Source organism: Melozone crissalis, unplaced genomic scaffold, assembly GCF_028551555.1.
Source record: "Melozone crissalis strain CALT ecotype California unplaced genomic scaffold, PUWL_Pcris_2 ptg000198l_1, whole genome shotgun sequence".
NCBI lineage: Eukaryota > Metazoa > Chordata > Aves > Passeriformes > Passerellidae > Melozone > Melozone crissalis.
This window is the reverse complement of record NW_026535962.1, coordinates 1,494,485-1,513,311: the sequence shown is the minus strand read 5'-3', so window position 1 is coordinate 1,513,311 and position 18,827 is coordinate 1,494,485. Positions and strand designations below refer to the sequence as shown.

The window sequence follows — 18,827 nt, the reverse complement described above, 5'->3', positions numbered from 1 at the left end:
ATAAAATGGGAGGAAAAATGGGGGAATTGTAATGGCGGAGCAGGGGCTAGGATCTAAGGCAGGAGCTGTGGTAGCATCTAAGGTAGGGTTGGCACCTCCGTGTAACCATGAAGGGCTCAGGGAGCTGCAGCACCTCCATATAACCATGAAGGGTTCAGGGAGATGCAGCAGCTCTCAGTGATGCTGTAATTGCCTATTCTCAGCACCTCCATATAACCATGAGGGCTCAGGGGGCTGCAGCAGCTCTCACTGATGCCGTGAGTTGCCTCTTCTCAGCACCTCCATATAACCATGAGGGCTCAGGGGGCTGCAGCAGCTCTCACTGATGCCGTGAGTTGCCTATTCTCAGCACCTCCATATAACCATGAAGGGTTCAGGGAGATGCAGCAGCTCTCAGTGATGCTGTAATTGCCTATTCTCAGCACCTCCATATAACCATGAGGGCTCAGGGGGCTGCAGCAGCTCTCACTGATGCCGTGAGTTGCCTATTCTCAGCACCTCCATATAACCATGAAGGGTTCAGGGGGCTGCAGCAGCTCTCACTGATGCTGTGAGTTGCCTGCTCTCAGCACATCCAGGGGTGCAGATGTGTTCCCACACATCCCCTGCGCTGGGGACAGCCCGGTTTGCTTTAGAGCCGTGTCCCTCAGTGCCACCACACGCCCTCAGCCCCTGCTGTAATTCACATTATTGCTCCTTTTCTGCTGGGCTGGAAGGCGCGGGTCGGCGATCAGCAGCACCACGAAGGGCTCACAAACAGAGGGAGCTCTTTCCGACGCACACGCCGCGTTTCCGTGTCCGCCCCAGCCTCGCACGGGTGGGTTCCATTCCCCCGGAGCCAGCGGCTTTGCGGGGACCGGCAGAGCCCGGCCGAGCTCCATGGTGGGGGTTCAGCTCCGGGATGCCCAGGAAGGGCTCGGAGGGCAGGGATGGAGGTGCTCACCCTGCTGGCTGCGGGTGACTCAGGGTGACCGATGTGACCCACGCCCCTGTCCCCGTGTCCCTGAGTCACCGGCACAGCCTCGTGGCGAGCTGTCCCCGTGCGTCACAGCCCCCCCGGCCGTGACACCCGGCCCGGCACCCCGCGAGTGTCCGGCAGCGCCCCGAGGACAGCAGACACCCCAAAAAGCGCCGGCCAGCAGCGAGATCGGTCACGCCGGGGGCTGCCCAAGGTACCTTCACCCCTCTGGGGCCATTCCCATGTTGGAAACGCAACCCCAGAAGTTTCCATGCGAGCTGTGGGGGTCCGGAGCTGGCACTGGGTGGGTCCCCCCAACCCCGCCCCGGTCCTCCGGTGTCCCCAGCGCCCTCCGGTGTCCCCAGCACTCTCCGGTGTCCCCAGCACTCTCCGGTGTCCCCAGCGCCCTCCGGTGTCCCCAGCGCCCTCCTGGCCGGGGCAGCAGCACAGCAGCACAGTGGGAAGGGAGTGAAGGGGTTTGCCTTCATCACCGGAGTCTTTTTGCTTGCTCGGCGAAAAGTCTCGTTTCTCACCCAGAAATACAACCAAACCCGGCTGGGGTTGCGCTGTGCCGCCCGTCCCGCTGCTCCGAACCTGCCGGTGCCGATCCTGCAGCGGCACAAAGGGGGGCCCGGGGCCGCCCCTCCCGGCACCGCCCGGCCCGGGCCCCCGGCCGCGGGGGAGGGTCGGTGGGGCGGCCGAGGGGAGGGGAAGGCCGAGGAGGGGAGGGCAAAGGAGAGGGAGGAGGGCCGGGCCGGCCGGCAGCTGCTGCTGGCAGACGGTGCGCTCGTTTCCTGCTCGCTATCGCCCGGCTGCGCCCAGCTCCGGTGCCGCCCCTGCCCCGCGCCGTGCCTCAGTTTCCCCCCGCGGAGGTGAGTGCAGGGTGAGGACGGGCACAGCATCCCTGGGCGTGGGGAGGTCGGGGCTCTGCTGCTCCCCGTGTGCCCCCGCTCGGTGCCGGCATCCCCGGTGCCGCTCCCGCTGCTGCGAGCATCGCTGGCAAAACGGGGCTGACAACACCGAGCGGCGATTCTGCCCCCGAACCCGTGTCCTGCTCGTCCCCGGGACGCTCCGGGGCACGGTAGCGCTTTTTCTCCGGTGCCCCCTCCCCGCAGCCTCTCCCCGGCTCCATCCTCGCTGCTGCTCCCCTCCAGCCGCTGACCTGCGCTGCCCTCGGGACAAAGGGGAAAGAGAGCAGTGCCTGCTCCTCCTCCTCCTCCTCCTCCGGTGATGAGAAGGGTGGGGAAGAGCTTTGCTGAGATCCGTGAGGGATGCTCCGTGCATCATCACGGAGATGTCTCTGCCGCAGATGTGCTTTGGGGTAGAGGAGAAGTACGAAGAGGAAAATGATGTGTGGGGTGTGAAACCTGGCCGTGACCAGACTTCCTCTTTTTACTGAAATTCAGCTGCAAGAGGCAGGTCCTTCCGTGGGCTGGTGCTGGGCAGGGGAACAGGCTGAGCAGCACAAACAGGGGGCACGTTTGCTTCTCCCCAAGTGTTGTCTGTGCCCAGGGACGTGGCCAGGCTGTGGTGAGTGGATCCCTGGCAAAACTCAGTGCAGGTTTGTCCCCTCTCCTCAGCCCTTCCCCTCACAGCTCCGTGCTGGGGCCTTGCAAAGCTGGGGTGTGCTCGTGCACCCACAGCCCTGCCTCACACCAGAGGAGCTGACAGGGATTTTTCCCTCCCTCCGAGGATTAAAACCCACCCAAATCAAGGCAGGGGTGGTCTCCCTGCCCAGTCCCACACCTGGGATGTTTCTCCTGAGCACAATAACGTTTGTAAGAGCTCCCAGTGCCTTCACCCCTTCCTGACACCCTCCCAGCTCAGCTGGTGGTTGGAAGCAAGGGCTTCGGCCAAGCTGTGGGGTGGTCACAAGAAACCCTCCATCCTGCCCCTGGCCTTTCACTGGAGGGGCTCTCCTGGGGTCCAGCCCAGCTCAGGAGGTTTGGGTCCCAAACCCAGGACAGCCCTGTCCATGCTGGGACCTGGATCCCAAACCCAGGACAGCCCATCCATGCTGGAACCTGGATCCCAAACCCAGGACAGCCCTGTCCATGCTGGGACCTGGATCCCAAACCCAGGACAGCCCTGTCCATGCTGGGACCTGGATTCCAAACCCAGGACAGCCCATCCACACTGGAAGCCAGGGCAGCAGCAGCAGCATTGAGGCAATCTGCTGAAAATCCTCCCAGCTTCCATCAGCTCTGGAGCTGTGTCCTTTCCCAATGTATTTCCATGTGCCTGGGAGCCACGTGAGCTCCCAAGCACTTTCCCCACCCTCTCCCAAGGGGCTGCTGCTCCTGGCAGGGCCAGAGGGAGACCCTGACCCAAGGTGGGATGGGGGTCCCTGCTCCGGGGGTGCTCCCCGTGTCCAGAGCCGGGTGAAGTCCCCACAGACATTTCTGCAGCCAACCACAGCTGACATGAGATGAGTCAGGGCTGGCTGCAGCCCCCCCTCCTCCCCCTGCTTGCAGGAACAGCGTGAAGGGAAGAAATGCAAGAGGCTTTGATGGCAGGAGCAGAGCACAGGCTGTGCCCTCCTCCCCTGCCGCCGGCCTTTGTGGGCTCCAAGCTGGGGTTTTGTATCCCGCCCGCAGGAGCTGAGCTTTCCTAGGAGTTTCTGACCTTGCCTGCAGTTGTGGAGGGGGTTTGAGCGTGCGGGATCGCTGGCAGGATAATCCTTCTGTAGGGAACTGTGCAACACAAGGCTTGTTGTTCTGCCTCCCCTGAGCCTGCCTGCCAAGGCGTAGGGGCTGCAGAGCTTTCCCAGGCACCAAGTGCCCCTGGCACCGTGGCCAGGGGGAATCAAGGCTGAGATGAGCTTTTCCCAGAGCCAGGGGCTGCTGGAGATGCTCCCTGGGGTTGACCTTGGCAGGTGCCAGTGCAGGGACTGGAGCTCCTAACAACCCATCTGCACGGGGCACTGCTGCAGTGGCACAAGGATGGGTGAGAGCGCTGCAAACTCTCTGGGGATTTCTCAGCGCTGCCTCAGTTTCCCCAGGCTCGTCCTGTCTCACTAGCAGCACCCAGGGGAGGAGCAGGAATCTGTCCTCAGGCCTGTCAGGAATGCACGGGGCATGTCCCCTGTCCCTGCCACTCTGCTGTGTGCCAGCCCCCGCCGGGTGCCTTCCTGTCTGCCCAGGAAGGAAGGGGTTAACGCGCCCGGATTTCCTGAGTGCGATGCTGGAAGGGAAGGTGACCTGCGGAAGGGAACGGAGGGAAGGTGACCTGCAGAACTGCTTTGCAAGGCACGTTCTCGGTGTCGGGAAAGCCCTGAGTGATGCTGAACCAGAAACCCAGCTAGAATTCAGCCTTTCCGGACAAAATTTAAGTTCTTAAGTAACTCCTTCCTCCTGCGGGCTGCCTGATTTATTCATGACATCCTTGCCCACTGCAGGGTGGCCCCGGGCGCTGCCACGTGCCCAGGATGGCGCTCAGGGCGAGAGGGCAAAGAGCTGCGGGTCGAAGGTGGAGCTCTGCCTCTCGCCGAGCTTTTCCCGCACATCCTCCTTGGCAGCACCGCGTGTGTGCTGGGCTGGGGGAGCCTCCACAGCCCTGGGCTTGGCCACAGTGGCTGGAAAAGGCAAAGTTTTGGATTTGGTGCTCAGGCTGGCAAGACAGAGGGCAGAGGATGGTGGTCAGGGCAGTGCTGGGAGTGGGAGAGAGATGCAAGAACTGGTACCCTGGGAGATGCCAGGGGGTTTTGGGAGGGAATGTGCTGCATCCCTCCTCCCACAGCTTCTGGTGCTGCTTGTAGGGAGATTTGACTTTTATTTGATTTCCTCACCGGCGCTTCCTCCGTGCCAATCTGCTCCCACCCTCTCCAGGAGTGGTGGAAGGGGAGGTGGGGGAAAAGGTCACCCCATTCCAGCCCCAGCCCCAGGGCTGCTCCTGCTGCTTTCTGCAGCAGCTGTGGGGCTGATTCCTGAAGCCAGGAGCTCCCTCCCATCCCCTCGGAGTGAAGGCAAGGCTGTGGAGGAAGGAAGTGGTATCTTTGCTCCGAAACAGCTCCCTCTGCTCTTGGCTCTTGCAGGTATCCGCTGCATGGAGGAAGCCGCTCACTGCAGCCCCAGCCTGCCCCATCCCCTGCCCTGAGGCCACCGTGGCAGGGTGACACCGTGGCACTCTGGGAGCAGTGGCAGGGTGACACCGTGGCTCTCTGGGTGCAGCATCCAGGGACAATTCCATCACCAAGTGCCAGTTTTGACAGTGCCATCGCCACCCAACAGCACCTGCAGCTGGCAGTCCTGGCACTGAGACGCCAGGTGTGGCATGGGATGTGTTTGGGGTGGGGATCCACGAGGGTCCCCTCCCTGCTGACCTCTGCTGTCCCTCTGCCAGGCCTCTGGGTGACACAGGATGAGTGTGCCAGCCGAGGAGCCGGGCAACCCTGCCCATGCCATCTTTGAGAGGTTCCTGCGAGCCGGGCAGTGCCAGGAGGTGCTGGGCTCCTTCCTGGAGCTGTGCCAGCAGCTGGGCGTGCAGGGCACGGGGCTGCAGCTCTACCACGGCCTCAAGGCTGCCCTCAACTACTGGAACGCCAAGGCCCTGTGGAGCAAGCTGGATAAGAAAGCTGGGCACAAGGACTACGACCAGGGCACAGCCTGTGCTGGCACCAAGGTGAGCGGGGTGTGGGATGGGGGGTTTGGGACGCTCTGTGTCCTTGTCTGGGGTGAGAACATCCCCTGGGACACTCTGGCTCTCATCCCAGGAGGATGCAGGATGTGCCAGGCAGGAGGTTGATGGAGTTTAATGGGACAGGATGTTAATTAGCACTGCCAGCTCCCCATGGCACGGTGCCACCTCAGTGCCACCCAGCCAGCAGCGTGCTTCCGCCTCCCAGCTGCTCTCACTGGGGACATCCCATGGCAGGGCTGAGGGAGCTGGCAAGGCCTTGCTGGGAGATAGGAGCATCCCAAGGAGGGGATATAACCCTAACCCTGTCCCACAGATGATGGCTCATTGCTGTCCCCATTGTCCCAGCCCTGTGCAGAAGCTCTCAGGAGACCAAACCCAGCCAGGGCTGCACAGAGCTGCACCTTGTCTCACCCCATGCTTTAATTGCTGCCATTGCCCTGGGTGAAGGCAAGGTCCAGGGGGTGGGGGGCACCCCACTTTGCGGGGACAATCAGGGGAAAACTGAGGAGGGCCAGATCCTGACCCAGCAGGCGGGGACGTGCTGCCTTTGGGAGCGCTGGGGGGGGTCACCCAAACCCTGTTTTGGGGCTGTCCACCCCCTCACTGGCCATGCTGTGCTGGCGTCCACCCACAGACTATTTTGGGGCTGCCCACCCCTTTCAATGGCAGTGCCTGGTGGGGTTCACCCAAACCCTGTTTTGGAGGTTCACCCACACCCTATTTTGGGGGTTCACCCATAACCGTTTTTGGGCTGCCCACCTCCCTCACTAGCTGTGCCATGCTGGTGTTCACCCACACCCTGCTTGGAGGGTTCACCCACACCCTGTTTTGGGGGTTCACCCACACCCTATTTTGGGGGTTCACCCATAACCGTTTTTGGGCTGCCCACCTCCTTCACTGGCTGTGCCATGCTGGGGTTCACCCTCACCCTGTTTTGGGGGTTCACCCACACCCTGTTTTGGCTGCCCACCCCTCACTGCCCTGCAGTGCCTGGTGGTGGGCGCTGGCCCCTGCGGGCTGCGGGCAGCCATCGAGCTGGCTCTGCTGGGAGCCCGGGTGGTGCTGCTGGAGAAGCGCGACTCCTTTTCTCGCAACAACGTCCTGCACCTCTGGCCCTTCACCATCCACGACCTGCGCGCGCTGGGCGCCAAGAAGTTCTACGGGCGCTTCTGCACGGGCACGCTGGACCACATCAGTGAGTTTGGGGGGCACCAGGATGGATGTGGGGGGTCCCAGCAGCCAGGGGTGCAGCCCTGAGGGTCTCCCTCCCCTCCCAGGTATCCGGCAGCTGCAGCTGATCCTGCTGAAGGTGGCTCTGCTGCTGGGGGTGGAGGTGCACATCAATGTGAGGTTTGAGGACCTTGTTCCCCCCAAGGGAAAGGCAGGTATGTGACTCTGCAGGGTGGGTGGCCACTCTGAGCCCCCCAATCGCCCTGCTGTGTCCTTTGTGGGGGAAATAAGATGCAGCCCTTTGTCTGTGGACACTGATGGCCACCCCTCTCCCTGCAGGTGGCTGGCAGGCCGTGCTGCAGCCCAGCTCCTCTCCCCTCAGCCACTACGAGTTCGACGTCCTCATCTCAGCTGGCGGTGGCAAATTTGTCCCTGAAGGTGACCACGGGTGTCCCTGCACCCCCGGGAGCAATGTGGGGGCTGAGTGGGGGCTCACCCTCAACCTCTGCCCTCCTGCAGGGTTCAAGAGGAAGGAGACGCGTGGGAAGTTGGCCATTGGCATCACCACCAACTTCATCAACCGCCACAGCCGGGCCGAGGTGGAGGTGGCTGAGATCAGCGGCGTGGCCCGAATCTACAACCAGAAGTTCTTCCAGAACCTCTACAACAAAACGGGTCAGTGGTCCCATGGTCCCAATCCCTACATGTGGGGTGTTGGGGGTCCTGCCCTTCCTGAGGGAGCTGGAGGATCAGCCCCAGGATGTCCCCAGTAATGGGGTGCATGTCCCACATGGAACCCCATTGCAGGGGACATTTGGTGTCTGAGCCAGTGCTGGGACAGCCCATGGCCCTGGCTCAGCCCCTTCCCTATCACCAGGCATTGACCTGGAGAACATCGTGTACTACAAGGATGACACTCACTATTTCGTCATGACGGCCAAGAAGCAGAGCCTGCTCACGAAGGGGGTCATCCTCCAGGTGAGGAGGGCAGGATCTGGCCCTGGGATCCCACAGCACTGGGCAGCTTGAAGGTGGCATGCAAATTGTGGATGCTGGTTTTACTGCACACCCCTGGGGTGGTAGGGGCTGCAGCAGCTGTTGCCTGTGCCACAGGAAAAATCCTTCCAGAGTACTGAGAGCGCAGTGGCACAGCTGCAGCCTGGAGCTGGGTGCTCCCGGGCTGAGGGACAAACATCAAACATCACCTCCCTCATCCCACTCAGCTTCACCCCATCCCCGCAGGACAAAGCGGACATCGAGAGCCTCCTGGCCCCAGACAACGTGAACAGGGATGCCCTCCTTAGCTATGCCAAAGAAGCTGCCAACTTCTCCACCAACTACTGCCTGCCCGAACTGGAGTTTGCCCTCAACCACCGGGACCTGCCGGACGTTGACATGTTCGACTTCACGTGCATGACGCGCTCGGAGAACGCGGCGCTGGTGCGGGAGCACAACGGGAGCCGAGTGCTCCTGGGGCTGGTGGGCGACTGCCTGGTGGAGGTGAGAGCTTCCCCTGCAGCCCCCCTCACGCCCCCATTTCCCTCTCCCTGCATTTCTCTCTCCTTGCATTGGTTGCAATGTATTTCCCCTCCCTAAGTGCTTCCCATCCCAGTTGCCCAGTGCACTCCATCCTTGGGCAGGCTCCCAGCAGTAGTGCCATGTTTTGGGGAGGTTGTCCCCTTCTCCATCCCCAGAGGAGATTTGGGGTTGGCTCAGGCTGGAGGAGCAGCCCAGCCCCTCCCCAATGGAGCTGTGCTGGCTGGGGAGCAGATGGCGATGGCCACCCCTCCTGTCCGTGCGCGTCCTGCCGCCGCTCCCTCTTTCATCCCTGGCCAAGCCTGGCAGCTCCCAGCTCCTCCCAGCTGCCCAGACCAGCCATGCAACTCCAGTTCCATGGAGCTGTTCCATGTTCCAGCCCTGCTTTTCCCTTTGCAGCCCTTCTGGCCGCTGGGCACCGGCGTGGCCAGGGGTTTCCTCGCCGCCTTCGACGCGGCGTGGATGGTGCGGCGCTGGGCGGCGGGGACACCCCCTCTGGAGGTGCTGGCTGAGAGGTGAGTGTCCCCATCCCTCTGGGCTGGCTCTGGAGCACGGGAGGGTGGCAGCAGTGACGCCAGCCCTGTCCCCTGCACCCAGGGAGAGCATCTACCAGCGCCTCTCGCAGACATCCCCGGACAACACCCACAAGAACGTCAGCCAGTACAGCATCGACCCGGCCACGCGCTACCCCAACATCAACCTGCAGGCCATCAAAGCCAGCCAGGTACCTGGCCATGGGACAGCCAGCCAGCCCAGCCTCCCTGGCTGTCAGGGTGGCACTAATTTACCCAGTGCCCTGTCCCCAAAGGGCGTGAGACTGAAGCTATTAGCCCACAGGACATTGAATGCATTATGGAAGGCGGAGGGTTCTGGAGGGTTTGGGGGGGATGTCCAGGTGTCCCACCTCCCTGCGTGGTGTCATTGGCTCTGTACAGGTTGTGAGCCACCACATGTCCCCATTGGCAGGTCAGGGACCTCTACCTGGTGGGCATGATGGAGGTGGACCACCATGGGAAGAGGAAGAGCGACGCCCGGCTCAGCACCGGTAGGAGCAGCCAGTCCTGCCCCATCCCTCCCAGCTGCCCATGCCCACGTGGCCACTGCCCTGATTTTCCTCCCCATCCTTGTTTCTTGTTCCCTGGCCTGTGTCCAGCAGGCTGTCCTGGTGACACCAATGGTTTCTATCCCCTCTGCTTGTGGCCCACGTGGGGACCCTGCTGCCTTGTGGGGAGGAGGCTGTGCCCCTCCAGGCTGCACAGATGATGAAATATTGACAGATGCTTTCCCAGCATAGTTATTGAGACTCGTGGGGAGGGTTGGAGGGTTGTGGGGGACAGGGGGTGTCTCAGGTTGCTCCCATGGGATCCCTTTCCCCTTAAAGCATGGAGTCTGAGGCAGGAGGTGGACTGGGGGGGTGTCCCCCGTCTCTGCCTCCCCAGTGGCCCCTGGAGCTGTGTGTGAAGAGCTGCTGAGCTGGTGCCAGGCCAGCACAGCTGGATACCCCGGCGTGGCCGTGACCAACTTCAGCACCTCCTGGACCAGTGGCTTGGCCCTCTGTGCCCTCATCCACCGCTTCCGCCCCGACCTGGTGTGAGTGCCCGGAGCCCCCAGGACCCTCCACCCTGCAGAGCCCACCCTGATGCAGCCATGTCTCCCCACAGGGACTTTGACTCCGTGGACCCCCAGGATGCCATTCAGACCCACCAGATGCTGCTGGATATAGCAGAGCAGGAGCTGGGCATCCAGCCTGTCCTCTCCAGTGCTGAGATGGCCACCCTGACAGAGCCTGACTGCCTGGACCTCATCACCTACCTCAGCCACTTCTACCAAATTTTTGGGACCTCTCCAGGTGTGATATTTTGGGGGGATTTGTCCCATCCTGAGCTGCACTGGGGCTGGCTGGGTCCCACCAAAATGGCCATGTCCTGTGCAGAGGCGGAGGTCAGCAAGAAGCCACTGTCTCCCCCTGGCACACGAGGGGCCATCCTCTTCCTCAGCAAGCTGCAGAAGAGCCGGAACCTGGCACACAAACGTAGCCAGGTGAGGGACCCCCACCCAGACCCTCCTGGCACACCAAACCCACAACACTCCCCACTCTTACCACCCCTGTGGGTTTGCAGGACGGTGCCCAGAAGGACAGCGAGGCCAAGAGGAGCCGCAGGGACGCTGAGGTGGGGCTGCCCCAGGGGGGCTCTGCTGGGTGCAGCTGGCCTGGGGGGACAGTGGGGGGCTGACCCTGCCCTTGGGTCACTTGTAGCTGGACACGGGGCTGGATGGAGACACTCCGGACAGCGCCCACGAGCTGCCACACGCCACCGGCATGGAGCCAGGGCAGGTTGGTCCTTGTGTCCCCTTGGGATGGAGGCTCCAGCTCAGGGCAGGGGGGCACCGGGAGGGCACCGGTGGCTGGCAGGGCCGAGCCAAGGGCTGGCACGGAGCTGCACAAGCGAACGCCCACAGGTTCTCAGCTCCTCCCTGCCTCTTTCCTGACCCAACTGGTTTTCCAGAGCCGAGGCTTGCCGCTCCCTCAGCCATCCCGGCAGCCGGCGCTGAGAGAGGGGCACGGCCCTGCCCTGTGCCCCCATGGCTGCTGGCACGGCCGCGGGGCACGGCGGGTGCCAGGCCCCCGGTGCCAGCCCCGCCTGTGCTGTGCCCCCGCAGCCGCCGAGGGACAGGACAGGGGAGAACAGCGACGCCTGCTACTTCTGCGGGCGCCGTGTGTACATCGTGGAGCGAGCCAGCGCCGAGGGACGCTTCTTCCACCGCGGCTGCTTCCAGTGCCGGCGCTGCGGGGCCACGCTGCGCCTGGGCGACTACGCCTTCGACGAGGAGGATGGTGAGGCAGCTCCTGGGCACGGGGGATGCTTGGGGAGCGGCTTCTCCGCCTCGCAGGTTGTCATGAGTTCACCCCCCACCCCCTCCCTGCCAGGTAACTTTTACTGCTCGCTGCACTACCCCCATCCAGCCAGCATGGACCTGCCCCGGGACGAGGCTCCGGCGCTGCCCGATGGGGTAAATCACCTTGAGTCCCTGGAGGTGCTGGGGGAAAGGCAGAATGTAGAGGGGGGTGGCTGGGTGTGGCCCTGTGCTGCATCGCCCCTTGCTCTGGCTCTGCTGCAGGATGCTGGTGCTGCTGCCCGCGCGCCCTCAGATGCTGGAACGTCGTGTGTGTCCCCCATGGAGTGGGCACCCAGCCCGCTGCTGCCCACTCCAGCAGCCCCACAGGCCGGGGAAGAGCCTGGGGACGCTGAGGACACTGCAGGTGCTGGTGACACGCGGGAGGAGCAGGAGCTGCTGGCACAGCCCGGGGAGGATGTGAGGGAACAGGAGGTTCCCAGAGCGGAGCCCCAAGGGGCAGCAGAGGAGGGTGAGGAGACTGGGGGCAGGAGGAAGATCATCCTCACACCGCTGGAGAAGCTCAGTCTGTCCACGCTGAACCTCACCAGTGAAGCTGAGCCCGAGCCCCCACTGAAGCCAGCCCGTCTGAGGCTCCCAGCAGCACCCGAGGCCCTCCCTGCCCTGCGGCAGGGACAAGGCGCCTGCAAGGAGGAGGAGGAGGAGGAGGAGGAGAAAATTGACATGGAGAAAGGTAGGTGGTACAAACTGGAGTCTCCAGGTGAGCAGAGCTCTCGGTCCCTGCAGGACCCTGCTGTATCCCACGTCTTGCTCATGAGGAACCAGCCTGAAACAGCTTTTTCTTGGGCAGATTTGGAGGACAGTGACAGCGAGGAGGGCGAGGAAGAGGAGGAGAAAGAGGAGGAGGACAAAGGCCTTGGCATTGTGAAAGACTTGGTGAGGATTTTCCCCTGGTGATGGTAGCTGGGGCTCTTGCTCCTCTCACAGAAGTCTGGCTCAGCTGTGGCTGCCCAGGCAGCAGGTGCCGCAGCGACTGAGCCCCCTGCCCGTGCCACCGTCCTTTCACAGTACCCAGACCCCCGGGAAGAGGAGAAATTCCCCACCTGGAAGCGCACCTTGGCCCGGCGGACCAGGGAGTCCCAGATGAAGAGGTTCTGCAGAGCCCAGGTAACCCCAGAGGGGACAGCCACGTCCCCAGCGCGGCACTGCACCCTGTGCCCTCTGTCCTGCTGCTGCTGGCAGGTGCTGGCCTGCAGGGGAGTGCTGCCCTTCCCTCACAGGCCATCCAGAGGCGGCTGGAGGAGATCGAGGTGACGTTCCGCGAGCTGGAGCAGCAGGGCACCAAGCTGGAGAAGCTGCTCCGGGATGAGAATGGTAAAGCCAGGGTGGGCAGAGCACTGTGACCCTGCAGGGGGGGTCTGCACCCTGCTGACCATGCCCCTGCCCTGCAGACAGCCTGGCTGACCAGCACACGCAGTGGACAAACCAGCTGCTGTACCTGGTGCAGAAGAAGAACAACCTGATGAGCGAGGAGTCGGACCTCATGATCGCGTGAGGCTTGGGAGATGCTCCCTGGCGGGTGTGGGGGCTCAGCCCACCCCAATGCCCTGCAAATTCAGTGCCCAGCACACCCTCTTCCTCCCCACAGGGTGCAGGAGCTGAAGCTGGAGGAGCAGCAGTGCCAGCTTGACGAGAAGCTCCGGAGCTACATGAACAAGGAGGGTGAGTGCCATCGCTCCCTTTGCACGGTGCAGGGAGCAGGTCAGGCTGGTGGCCTTCCCAGCTCTACTCCGGCCCCCTGCACCCACAGATGCCCTGAAGACAGCTGAGGATGAGAAGGCTGAGCAGGAGATCCTGAAGCAGCTGGTGGAGGTGGTGAACAAGCGGAACATCCTCATCCAGCTGCAGGAGGAGAAGCGGCTCAGCGAGCTCCGCGCTTGACCCGCACGGCCCCGGGGCCACCAGTGCTCCCTGGGGACCAGCAGAGTGTGAGTGAGTGAGTCCTGGGCTGGGCACCACCCTGAGCTACCTCTGGAGGTGGCGATGCCCCAGGTGCCAGCAGCTGCCACAGCAAATCCAGCTCCCTGCTTGCCAAAGTCTGTCACAGAGGGGCCAGAGCCGCTGGAGGATGCCCGTGTGAGGAGACACCGAGCAGCACTCAGCCCTGGGGTGCTGAGAGGGTGTTCCTGTGCATGGCTGGAGTGCCTTTGCCTTGTGCTGGCTGGAAAACTCTCAGGGGACTGCAAAAGGGGGCTGTGGTGGCTCCCAGCAGCAAGGAGGTGACTGGCCACCAGAGACAGATGCCATATGTGCAGGGGCACCTTCAGGAATGGTGCCCCAAAGCCACCCTGGGACATCCATCCCAGCTGAGGGCATCCATCCCAGTCTGGACCGTCCATCTCAAGGGACATCTGCCTGTACAAGCTGGGACCAGTGACAGACTGGGCTGCTCTGCACCTCTGCTTTTGGATGCCACGTCCACGCTGCCCCCAGCTGCTGCAGGAAACCAAGGTCAGAACTCTACCATGAGCCCCCTGGGGCAGGGAAGGGCTTTTTGTGCTGGAATTCCTATGGGAATTGTGCTCAGGGCCAACACTCTAACACCAAGGACAAGGGACGCCAGTGGCTGTGCCCTCCTTGCCCCTTTGGGATTTCTTCTGCCTGGCAATGCCACACTGGCCTTTGCACAGACCTCAGATGCCCCTGCAGTCCCTGGCTGTTGCCTCTGTGGGCAAATGATGCTCATGGCAGCCCAGATGTGTGGGGATGGGGGTCTCAGGTTCCTCTCTCAGCCCTCACCCTGTGCTCAGCCCTCATCCTGCCATTTCCCTCAGCACCTCCTCCAGCCCTCCCTGTGCTTGTACCAGCCCTACAATCCTGCTGCAAACCCCCTCCCTTCAAATAAAGCCCCCCGTTCAGGTGCCAAAGGTTAAAATATTGCCTTTATTTTCCATCAGTTAGGACTGGTTGCCAGAACAGCCACCAGTGTAAACTTTGAGGCCACCCCAGGCAAGGGGAGCCTCAGTCTCTCAAGCCTTCCAGCCAGGCCAGTGGGTCCCTCCATGTACAAAATAGTGTATTTAAAAAGACAGCAATAAAAATCTGCCTCCATTGTGGTTCTCACAGGGGTCAGTGGAATAAATCCACCCCAAAAACCTTAATTTCCCCCAGGAGGCAGCTGCCAAACCTGCACTACTGCATTGGCTGCAGTGCTGCTGGCCTAAGACCCGAAGTCAGCTAAAAACAAGGATGAAAAAGGGGACGCGGTGTGGCCAAGGGGACATTGTGGGACACCCAGAGCCCCAGCTCAGCCCTCACTGGGACGCTCCTGCAGGGCCCTCAGCACCATCCACATCTGGTCCTCGGTGCCGTGCAGCATCTTCACCTCCATGGTGCGGAACAGGTGGAGAGCGGTGGCGAGGACGAGGACGCCGAGGGCGAGGAAGGCCAGCAGGCAGAAGGAGAGCTTGGGGAAGGGCTGCTCTGCGCCCAGCCCGGCCAGAGTGGCCAGGGCAGCTGCAGCCTGGAGCAGCAGCAGCAGCAGGGCCAGCACGGCCATCCTGCCCGAGGAGTAGCGCTGCCGCCGCGCCGCCCGCAGCCCCGCGCCCACCTCTGCCCGCGCCTCTGCCACCACATCTGCCAGGGCTGGGTCTGTGGGGACAGGGCCATCAGCAGGGGGGGACCCCATACACCAGCCCTAGACCCTCCCCATATCCTTCTCCCCATCCCCACCGCCCTGCAGCCCTCCACAAGGGGAAACATCCCCAAAGAGCTCCGTGCAACCCCACCAGTCCATCCACCAGCCCCCAGCACAGAGTGGATGCTGGCAGCACCCCCCCGACTCACCAGGCGTGCCAAGGGTGGCACCTGCAGGCTGCCCCTGCCTCTGGATGTGCAGCGTTGCCATCACAGCTTCATGGTCTGAGAAGGGGATGTCCGTGCCTGGGGCTCGCCCCGTGGTGGTCTTCAGCTCTTCACACTTGACCGTGAAGCTGGAGATGGCCTGGGTGAGGGGACAAGGGGGTCACAGCAGTGCCTCCCTCCCAGCCCTCCCAGCTGGTGCGCAGACACCCCTGTTACCTTGTAGAGGATGTAGTCAATGCGGATGCCCAGCGGGAAGGGCAGCAGCTCTGACTTGTCAGTGAAGCAGTTGTCAGGGACAAGGGTGCAGCCGTTCTTGCAGCCCTGAGACAGGAGCCTGGGTGAGCTGGGGGCTCTTGGTGTGCCCTGGGACCCCCCTGAGCCCCTGAGCTCACCTCAAAGCGCATGGCCTCAGCAAAGGCGTCCTGCAGCCCCGTCCAGCCACACAGCAGCCGGATGCCCACATCTTCAGGGTGCATGTTCAGGTCGCCTCCCAGCAGCACCACATCAGCTGCCTTTGAGGTGTGTCTGTGGGGACAGGGGTGGCTGTCCTTCCCTGCCCTGCCTGGGACCCCACTGGAGTGACTGGGACCTGCCCAGTGCTCCTCCACCTTATTCCTGACTGGCACTGGTGCAACGGGAGCTCTCTGCAGTGTAAGCCCCAGGGGCAGTGGTGACCACACGTGTCCTGGGGCCTGCAGGGGACACCCCACAGCTGCTCACCTGATGAACTGTGCCAGCTCCCAGGCCTGCACCAGGCGGTGGGGCAGGTAGGCGTCCTTGTCCCGGCAGTACTCGGCGTGCAGCTGGACAGAGAGGGAAAGCAAAGGGGCTCTGACTCCTGCCCTGCTCCCTGCAAACCCACCCAGCCCCTCCAAACAGTCCCTGCCAACACCTCTGTCTGTATGTCACCCCCACTGGGTGAGCCTGGGATGCTCACCTCAGTGCAAATCCAGGTAATGGGACCTCGCCCCCTGCCCTGAGTAATATTTTAATAAATCAGTGCATAGTCCAGGGCAGAAGGTGGAGAGCAGGGTTAAAGCAAAGGATCAGTAAAACAGGGGTATGGCCACTCATTCCCCTCCTCCCCATTGTTCCCCCCATGCTGAGTTCCTCCCTGGGCTGCTCACATGGGTGACGTAGACGTTGAAGATGATCCCTGAGATCTTCATAACGACGAGACCGACGGACTTGCCGCAGAACCAGTCCCCGTGCTGGAGCTGCCCAAGGGGAGGAAGGGCAGGTCAGGACTACTGAGGCTCTGTGGGGATGGACACCACGGTGCCCCGTGCCCCCCAAGCCCACCTACCATGTAGGGGTACCCGTTCAGTGAGTACTGGTAGAGGAGTGTGTCCAGGATGGGGAACCTGGAGAAGACGCAGAGGCCGCTGCCGATCACCCCGCTGTGGAGGGAGGAAGCACAGTGAGGAGATGGGGTCCCCAAAACCTCTGCCTTGCCGTAATCCTGGGCCAGGAGGACTCCCTGGGTGCCTGGATCCCAGTGTGCTCCTGTGAGCGCCCCACTGCCCAGGTGTGGGGTCTCCCACAGTGACAGAGGTGACCTAAAGGACCTGCAGCAGTCCCTGCAAGTGGCAAACCCCGAGGACATGGCCCAGCCCTGGCACTGCCCCCCAGACTGAGCTTGCCCTTCTCACCTGCGGAAGTAATGGGAGAAGGGATAAGAGCCCGCTAGTTTCGCCTTCAGCTCACTGTAGTCCTGCTCGCTCCACACCTGGAGGACAGAGGGACGGGCTGAGAACAGCCAAGGCCACCTCCCAGGCTGGGAAGGGGACACAAACTGCCCTCACCTCCTGCAGCAGCACCAGGTCGAAGCCCTCCTGGCGCAGCGTGTCCCCGATGAGCCGCACGCGCTGCTGCCGCCGCTTGCTCAGGTAGCGGATGGCCCTGCCACAGAGGGGTGACAGTCAAAGCCTGCTGGGGACAGGGCCAGGGGGCTCTTGGGGACCACTGTGACCCGAAACGAGGGAGAGAAACAGGGCTGCAGTGCCAGCAGAAGCAGAATGCACACAAGAAAGGTGGAAGGACATGGGGACAAGATGCAGGGAGGCTGTTTGGGGACAGCTTCTCCTGCCTGCAGAACTGAGGCAGCTCATCCTTGCTTGGGGTGCAAATAGGGGGTTTTTCTGGGGCTAACAAGCACGGAAGGGACAGGAGGCAATACCCAGCCAAGCACCTCATGACCCTCTGGGGCTGGGAGTGTGGTGTGAGCCCAAAATGAAGGGGACACGAAGGTGACCCCAAGGTGGGATCCCTGGGGTTACGGTGCCCCCATCTCCCCCCACACAGCCTGGGGAAGCCCGGACTCACCAGCAGTTGAGGTTGAAGATCCGGAGGCGCAGGGTGGGCTCTCCCTCCATGGCTTGTCGGGGGTCTGTGGGGGTCAGCGGGCAGTGCCAGGCACAGGGGGCACCTGCGGGGAGCGGGCAGGAGTGGCAGCCCCCAGGAGCCAGGGCAGGCTGCAGGACAGAGCCAAGGAGCCAGGCTGGGAAGGCGGAAGGGCTGAGCCAGGGCAAGGGCCAGGAAGGAAGGAAAAGTGCTCGGGGTACTCCAGGCCATTCACCTCCTTTCCTGCACACAAGGATCACTCCAAACCCTAAAGTGCCCCCGTACAGGGATCCATGTACCCAAACCACCCGTGTCACCCTACACCCAGTGGCTGGGTGGGCCAGGGGTGGGCTACAGGGCTCAACCCCTCTGCCTTTCAGCGAGTTGTGTTCCAGGACGGACTTTTATCCTGGTTTCAAAGTGGGGCTGCGAGGCACGGCCATGGGGCACCGCCACACACCTCCCCATCGGGAAACCCACGGATCCTTTCCAGCCAGCAGCTCCGGAGCAGCCCCAGCTCTCCGCCAGCTCCGCTTCCCCCCTGCCTGACCCCGTGCGATTGTCCCAGTTTCCGGTTTAGGAGCTAAAAAGAGCAGCCCCGGAGCTGCGGGATGCCGGTGCGGGCAGCCAGGCTCTGCCTGCCCCGGCGGGATCATCCCGTTCCTGAGCCGCGCTAATTAACGCTGGCGGCTTCCACCGAGCCTGAGCCCCCGGGGGCGGCCCCAGATCCCCGCGGGACGGCAGCGGGACAGCGGCAACAGGTGGAACGGGGAAACGGGAGAGAGGGGAAACGGGAGAGAGGGGAAACGGGAGAGAGGGGAAACGGAGAGCGGGGAAACGGGAGAGCGGGGAAACGGAGAGCGGGACGGGAGTAGGGGGAGCGGAACAGGAGGAGCGGAGCCGCAGGACGAGCGGGGGCGGCAGCGGGGTAACCGGAGGAGCGGAGCAAAGGGGCGATCGGAACGGCAGGAGCAGCGGGGCCGGGAGCAGCGGAGCAACAGGCGGAGCGGGACCGGGAGCAGCGGGATCGGGAGCAGCAGGGCTGGGGGAAGCGGGACCGGGGGGAGTGAGACCGGGGGAAGCGGAACCGGGAGCAGCGGGGCGCGCAGCGATCGGCGGAGCCGGGAGCAGCGGGACCGGGGGAAGCGGGACCGGGGGAAGCGGGACCTGGAGCAGCGATCGGCGGGGCCGGGAGCGGCGGGCCAGGGGGAAGCGGGGCCGGGAGCGGACCTGCGGCGGGCCGGGAGCGGCGCGGGGCCGCGGGACTACGCGTCCCGGCAGGCAGCGGAGCGGGGCGGAAGGGGCAGGACCGGGACCGGGGCCGGAGCCCGGGGCCGAGGGGGGGTGAATGGGGCCGGGAAGGGCGGGGGGAGCGCGGGCGGGGGGAGCGCGGGCGGGTGTGGTGGGTGTAACGGGGTGTGATGGGTGTAACGGGGCGCGCCGGGGGTGCGGGGGGATAGCG

At 63.3% G+C, this 18,827-nt stretch overlaps 3 protein-coding genes across 6 annotated transcripts; 2 read left to right on the top strand and 1 right to left on the bottom strand.

The window, feature by feature from the left end:
- Window positions 1-5,145: 5,145 nt before the first annotated feature.
- MICAL1 (microtubule associated monooxygenase, calponin and LIM domain containing 1) lies at window positions 5,146-14,538 on the top strand. 3 transcript variants are annotated; one of them, XR_008484186.1, is made up of 26 exons: window positions 5,146-5,223; window positions 5,300-5,578; window positions 6,584-6,791; window positions 6,874-6,981; window positions 7,106-7,204; window positions 7,286-7,441; window positions 7,644-7,744; window positions 8,009-8,266; window positions 8,702-8,817; window positions 8,900-9,026; window positions 9,269-9,347; window positions 9,742-9,892; window positions 9,964-10,151; window positions 10,236-10,342; window positions 10,423-10,473; window positions 10,560-10,637; window positions 10,964-11,138; window positions 11,232-11,314; window positions 11,423-11,891; window positions 12,009-12,094; window positions 12,227-12,325; window positions 12,439-12,532; window positions 12,610-12,709; window positions 12,807-12,880; window positions 12,969-13,669; window positions 14,493-14,538. XR_008484186.1 is itself a non-coding variant. In XM_054294050.1 (25 exons), exons 2-25 carry the CDS (start codon window positions 5,318-5,320, stop codon window positions 13,097-13,099), a joined length of 3,399 nt encoding a protein of 1,132 aa, XP_054150025.1. In that variant the 5' UTR covers window positions 5,146-5,223; window positions 5,300-5,317; the 3' UTR covers window positions 13,100-13,986. The 3 variants fall into 3 exon arrangements, 2 of the variants coding, with proteins under 2 accessions (XP_054150025.1, XP_054150026.1); XM_054294050.1 differs by lacking the exon at window positions 14,493-14,538 and having other exon boundaries at window positions 12,969-13,986; XM_054294051.1 differs by lacking the exons at window positions 10,560-10,637; window positions 14,493-14,538 and having other exon boundaries at window positions 12,969-13,986.
- SMPD2 (sphingomyelin phosphodiesterase 2) lies at window positions 14,088-18,647 on the bottom strand. 2 transcript variants are annotated; one of them, XM_054294056.1, is made up of 11 exons: window positions 18,596-18,647; window positions 17,348-17,450; window positions 16,828-16,924; window positions 16,675-16,751; window positions 16,329-16,422; window positions 16,150-16,239; window positions 15,743-15,825; window positions 15,415-15,547; window positions 15,239-15,343; window positions 15,005-15,161; window positions 14,088-14,809 (listed from the first exon to the last, which is right to left on the bottom strand). In XM_054294056.1, exons 2-11 carry the CDS (start codon window positions 17,395-17,397, stop codon window positions 14,466-14,468), a joined length of 1,230 nt encoding a protein of 409 aa, XP_054150031.1. In that variant the 5' UTR covers window positions 17,398-17,450; window positions 18,596-18,647; the 3' UTR covers window positions 14,088-14,465. The 2 variants fall into 2 exon arrangements, with proteins under 2 accessions (XP_054150031.1, XP_054150030.1); XM_054294055.1 differs by having other exon boundaries at window positions 17,348-17,496; window positions 18,596-18,635.
- On the top strand, window positions 17,977-18,787 carry LOC128949114 (keratin, type I cytoskeletal 9-like). Its single transcript, XM_054293921.1, has 2 exons — window positions 17,977-17,982; window positions 18,092-18,787. Exons 1-2 carry the CDS (start codon window positions 17,977-17,979, stop codon window positions 18,785-18,787), a joined length of 702 nt encoding a protein of 233 aa, XP_054149896.1.
- Window positions 18,788-18,827: the final 40 nt, after the last annotated feature.

What these genes read in the sequence shown, in the direction of transcription:
- SMPD2 (XM_054294056.1), bottom strand. Translation starts at nt 17,397, where the DNA reads ATGGAGGGAGAGCCCACCCTGCGCCTCCGGATCTTCAACCTCAACTGC. An exon ending in ATCTTCAACCTCAACTGCTG is followed by an intron (nt 16,925 to 17,347) that starts GTGAGTCCGGGC and finishes CCTCTGTGGCAG; the next exon opens with GGCCATCCGCTACCTGAGCA. An exon ending in TCAACGTCTACGTCACCCAT is followed by an intron (nt 15,826 to 16,149) that starts GTGAGCAGCCCA and finishes CTCTCTGTCCAG; the next exon opens with CTGCACGCCGAGTACTGCCG.
- MICAL1 (XM_054294050.1), top strand. Translation starts at nt 5,318, where the DNA reads ATGAGTGTGCCAGCCGAGGAGCCGGGCAACCCTGCCCATGCCATCTTT. An exon ending in TCCCCCCAAGGGAAAGGCAG is followed by an intron (nt 6,982 to 7,105) that starts GTATGTGACTCT and finishes CTCTCCCTGCAG; the next exon opens with GTGGCTGGCAGGCCGTGCTG. An exon ending in CGCTTCCGCCCCGACCTGGT is followed by an intron (nt 9,893 to 9,963) that starts GTGAGTGCCCGG and finishes GTCTCCCCACAG; the next exon opens with GGACTTTGACTCCGTGGACC.